This window comes from Neolamprologus multifasciatus, chromosome 6, assembly GCF_963576455.1.
Source record: "Neolamprologus multifasciatus chromosome 6, fNeoMul1.2, whole genome shotgun sequence".
Lineage (NCBI taxonomy): Eukaryota > Metazoa > Chordata > Actinopteri > Cichliformes > Cichlidae > Neolamprologus > Neolamprologus multifasciatus.
The window spans coordinates 4683857-4689291 of NC_140444.1; the positions used below are offsets into that span (position 1 = coordinate 4683857).

The following is a 5435-nucleotide window of genomic DNA, read 5'->3' on the forward strand; positions in this document are numbered from 1 at the left end:
TACTCCAGGGTCAGCCAAATTTTGATTTCTCCTGTGGCTGTTGAAGTCATTCTTCATCTGTGGATGTGTTCTAGAAACAACCCTCCCCGCAGGCATAAAACAGCAGCAAGGGGTGTATTGCGTTGCGTTTTTGACATTCCACTGCGACTCCCTGAGGATCAACTGGAGGCTCTGAGACTGGACTGGTGCGATAACAGCAGCAACAACTATACTTCCTGTTATTGAGAGGTGGACAGAGAAACATGGGATTGCTGTGGCCAAGGGAAATTTAAAAAAAAATAAAATAAATGCTGATATATTTCCTTACTTCAGTAATCGAGAAACAGACCCACTTTGTGGAGAGATAAGAAGGTTATCAAGGTCAATACTAACGCACATCAATGTTTGTGTACTTTCAGACAGCTCAAACAAACCCAGTAGGCAATTGCTGATACAAAGCCACCAAGTGAGCTGTGCTTTCCAATGGACAAGAGGTTTTGAGATTGAGTTACCTACAAAAGTTAATTATGTTTTATTAGGATGCATACTGAACATTTCTCACCAGTGACTCACAATTTCTTAAAAATCAGGGAGGAGAATAAAGCTGAACCTGCCATGTGTAGTTCTGACAAGTTTATTTGGATACCTTTTGGCAATTACACTGCAATGTGCTTCACAGCGCCAACAAAACAAATCAAAACAGGTATAACACCACTCTACGATACACAATATTCCCTTAACAGTTACTTTCAAATGACTGATTTAAAGTCAGATTTGAACAACAACAAGCAGAGTTGGGCATGACTGCACATTTAAGGTCAACTGCATCGCATTCCAGCTCCAAAGCAGCTGCAGGAGCTGATCTGTGCAACACAAGTCACCAACACTGGGAATACTGAGAATCCATGTTCAGAAGAAGGCGCCGTAAATGCTGCAGAACAAAAACAGCTAACGGGCATCTGTGACTCGCGCCTGATTTATGCAACAGCACGATGAAGCCACAGCAGTGTTAGATAGATCTTGGAAACTCTCTGATAGCACCTGTCAGTGAGCCGAGTGGCTTCTCAGGGTTAAGAGAAGAGAGGCGGTATTTCATCTTGACAAAAAGAATGCAGTGTGTGGCTTTCAGAGGAGAACATGGAGCCTCGGTTTTTAGCTCAGTAGAAGGGTTTTTCAAAGCACTAACAGTACCCAAACAACAGACTCAAGTGGACAGAAAGCATCAAACTCCTCAAAGCTAAGTGTCAAATATAATCCCCTACCAGACCAGAAAAACAAGCCATTACTGGCAAATTTTTCAGAAGAATTGTAAGAAGAAAACTCATTGTAATCTGCGTGCCACAGAAATCCCAATTTGATTTTGAGTGGGCCACACACTACATCCATTGCATAATAACCAATAAAAAGCCCTCTAAGCTGATTCCCTTTCTGTAAATATGTTTAAGTACACACAGAAAACTCTAACATTTCTTTAGCTTTACAAACTTGATGAGCAGTCTGACATCTCAAGTTAAATATGTCCCAGTTTTTCCACACTACAAAAAATACAACTGTATGGAAGCAAATAAAAATCTGTTAGTATGGCTCCCACACTTTGTTTGACACCACGGACGTAAACCAAAAATGAAAGCGGTCCTCACACAAACAACCTGGTCTGTGTTGGTACAGTGCATCAGAAGTAGACATCGGTGTTCATGTTGGCTTCCCACAAGCCCAGGATGTTCTTATTGCTGTATAACTGTACTGTTGTGGTGACAGACCTACTACTATAGAGGAAGTGAGAGGAGAGGTTTCACTGGGTTTAAAAAAAAAAAAAAAAAAAAGAGCCACCAAGGGTTGTGACGCACCATTAAGTCTGCTCTGCAGTGTCTGCAAAAACACTCACTGCAGAGAAAAGTCACAGGGAGGGGAAGAGACTCCAAATGCAAACTCAGCTTCAAACTGACTGCAATGTCCATTTTACCCCAGCAATAATTCAAATTACAAACACCGTATTGTGCACGAGTCATAATGTCACACAATACAAAATTAAAAGCTAAAGAGGTCCGCCGTCTGTGGCCGGCCTAGTTTAAAAACATCAAGGGGTTACTCCATTAGTTTTGTCCCATCTTCAAAAAGCACACTTGGGTTATCTGGGGCTTACAAATGACATACAAGTCAGTTTCACTATTATTACCGTTTCCCCCCTTTGGCTGTGTGTGTACAACCAGGTGTGGGTACGGGCCATCTATTTATAGCCATCTCTTTGCCTGCTGCTCAGTCCAGCCTGTGCTAAGGAGATTTAGTGTTCCTGCATCCTGGTTCTTGTCCGTGTCGAAAGCTGATTTCCATTTAAAGAAAACTGCACCTGCGGCACGACACAGTGCTGAAGGGAGGTGAAACTACAAACCAACTTCATGCAGGAATTTAAATAGATAATTAAGAAAAAAGTACATATTGCCGACGTTATCGGCACAGTAGAGCCGTTTGTCTAAAACTGGTGGTTGTATAATCAGAGCGAGTGCCTGCAAACGTGTACTGATACCACATTACTGACAAGCAGCGGCTGAGGTCAAAGCACTGCTGAGCAAAGCATCCATTGGGCTTGTTTTTACAGAGCAGTTTGCCTCATTCTTTTCTCCGTGTAAAAGCAAAACAGGTCTCACTTAAATGACAGACCATTGCTGTGACAAGTGAATCTGATTCATGTTACAGGCCCAGAGTTGTCATGACACCACAGCAGCAAAAGACATTACACCATAGGGGTTTAGTCAGTTCTGTTTTCCTGTGAACAAACTCTTACATCAACCAATCTCCTGCCCCAGCAGCTCTCCGGCAAGGACAGATTAGTGAATATGTGAGGCAGGCTAAATGCCAAAAAAGGGTAACAGAACAAGTCCAAATTTGAGGGATGGAGAACACAAATCGCACTAGGAACACTTCTAAGACACCCATTTAGAAAAGTGCAAAAAGAAGAGAGGAACAAGCAAATCCATTCTGTGCACTTGACACAGGCACTCGTGGCTGACAGTGTACAAAAAACACTAAAAGCAAAGCAGGGCAGTGAATTTTTTATGCTGCAAGCAGACTACCGGCACAAAGACTGCTGGGACTTTCAGTTTGCCATAAAAACACAGTCTTGTTGTACATTCAGCTACCAACAAGTGTGCACAGTGGTTCTACATCTTACTGAACAAATGAACAGATCTTAAACCACAAGATGACAAGCCACATGAGGCAGTCAGCTGTTTCGGGGGGCTGCATGGCCCATGCGTGTGAGCGTTCCTTGCATGGGTTTGACCTCCTAATTATCTACCAAATCTAAAGCTGAGTGGGAGGCATCCTTTAGTGCCTTTTATCTGTCTCTTCACAGGATTACTTTGAAACGACCAAGCCTACGTCTGTAAAAACCTTGCGGAGAGGTCTACAAACCTTCCAAACAGGCTATTGAGGATGTTCTCTTCTAGCTACCCTACAGTTTATCGTTGCAGTTAATCATTGGCTTCTTAAAGACAGTAACACAAAACAGACTGCATGCATTTTCAATCTCTGAGCTACTCACATGCAAGGTGCATAATTCAGTGACTAACTCCAAACCTTTGAAGCAACCACCTGTGTACATTGCATAGCTGCATCTATTGCATACAAAATACATGTGGACGGGTGGTGTACTGCGAGTAAAGATAAAAACACTTACCGCCATCACCAGCTCAAAGGGATGCTTGTACACCCGCACAGGTGACTGGTATTTCTGCACCATGATTGGGATTATGCCAACGATCTGAACAGAAGAACAGAAGATCAAAATCAATCAGCAGTGATTACAGACATTTGGGGAAGAAATCTAAGAAGCGGGGCTGTATCTGAGTCATTCTTAAGAATAACCACTTGCTAAGTGCTAAAATTACAGCATTATAGCTGCATCTGGTCCTTCAACGAGAGGCTCGGTGTGCAATTAGGATGAGCTGTGTTTTGGCTGACTGATGGCGTGATGCCGAGTGAAGCCAGGTGCTGCTGCTGTGTGTGTGCGTTTCCTTATCTGAAGGGAACTCTCCTGACCAAGGACCTCGCTGATCAATGGATGCAGCATTTCTTACTACTTTATCGCATAAGCAGTGCTGCTGCAATGGCTTATCACTGCAAACTACAGGAGTATAACTATGCTAACATCAGCTGCAGAAGCTTGGGTCAAAGCTGCACATGACAGCACTCTAACAGGGTTTTTTCTACCCATCAAAAATGTTTGTGCACAACAGAGAAGCTTTGGGGTTCCAAAGGAAAATCACCAAGATGGATAAAAATAGATTTTAGTCCAGTTCAGTTTTAATACAGGAAAAAAATCCTGTCTATTTAAATATAAAACAGCAAGGTAAGGTAAACAACTAGAGCAGTGGTGCATCAAATATGCAGCCCAGGGTATTTCCACTTCTTTGAACTGTAACTTACAGCTGTGACATGAGGAAAACCTGAGATTTCTCCCACTGTCTAAAAAAATTGCTTTAAAAAAAAGGGAAAAAAGGATTTAACAAGTACTAACTAATGATATCTGGCATTTGTTTTTTTGGGGAGTAGTGTAAGAGGTCTTTCACATGGGCTTATAGTTGCAGGTTTGATTTTTTTAAAGTTTGAATCTGACCCAGGAGTTGTGTTGTGTTATTTGTCAGGCCCATTTGAGACCCACAAACTGGGTGTGACACTCCTGACCTAGAGCACTAACACAGAGAGAACTGCATGAGAGTCAATTTAAATTTTAAAAAAATTAGTACAGATCAGTCCCTTGGATTTCATGTGTTTTTGCTCAGCGTGTTGCTACATGTCTGTAACTCCTGCTATGCTTTGATGGGTATATGCCTGCAAGGAGGGGTGTGAGGCAACGTCCCTGCACTACTTAATAAAGGGATCAGGGCGGACAGACTAATAATAACCAGTCTAGGTCACACAGGATACATACTGCTACAGTATCCCTTTGCTAAACACCACATGTCTTGACGATTGCTACTGCAGTACATAATTACCGTCATGCTTCAGGATCTGTTGGCAACTTCAAAGACACAAACAAGACAATTACTTCAGAACGTGCTAATTAGGAGACTTCAGTGACCAATATGCCCGTTAAGTTTAGTACCCAACCATCGTTACTGATCGCTTCCCACTGATTTTAAGCAGCCTCTTCTCACGGTTTACTCGTTTTTGTTTTTTGTTCTAGCTTGTTTTGGTCTTCTGCTTAAATGAACTATTTGTAACGTCACAGTTTTAACTAATCCAAAACTGACTTTTTTGTCCTCAATTTTCAACACTTTAAAATATTAAACAAACAAAAAGATGGGGCTTTCGGTACTGACTCATAGTGGTTAACAGCATTTGAAACGACGGTTTGCTAGCTGCCACACAAACAGCTCGCTGAGACTAGCCGCGTAACTACTGCTAACTTTATAAGTCGATATTATCTCGACACACATCAAATTAACGCATCTTAC

The 5435-nt window shown here is 42.1% G+C and overlaps 1 protein-coding gene and 1 long non-coding RNA gene across 4 annotated transcripts in view; one reads left to right on the forward strand and one right to left on the reverse strand.

Annotated features, from left to right (window-relative positions):
• Positions 1-5435, forward strand: part of LOC146516196 (uncharacterized) — a 390625-nt gene that overhangs the window by 376606 nt on the left and 8584 nt on the right. The window lies entirely within an intron of this gene.
• LOC146516203 (SEC14-like protein 1) overlaps positions 1-5435 on the reverse strand; it is a 41781-nt gene that overhangs the window by 36043 nt on the left and 303 nt on the right. For 2 of the 3 annotated variants that reach the window (XM_085162765.1, XM_085162767.1), the window contains exons 2-3: positions 4974-4999; positions 3656-3739 (exon numbers count right to left, since the gene is read on the reverse strand). In XM_085162765.1, the coding sequence (XP_085018891.1) occupies positions 3656-3739; positions 4974-4979 (90 nt within the window). In that variant the 5' untranslated portion in view covers positions 4980-4999. The remainder of the gene's footprint in view (positions 1-3655; positions 3740-4973; positions 5000-5435) is intronic. The other variant, XM_085162768.1, reaches the window with a different exon arrangement.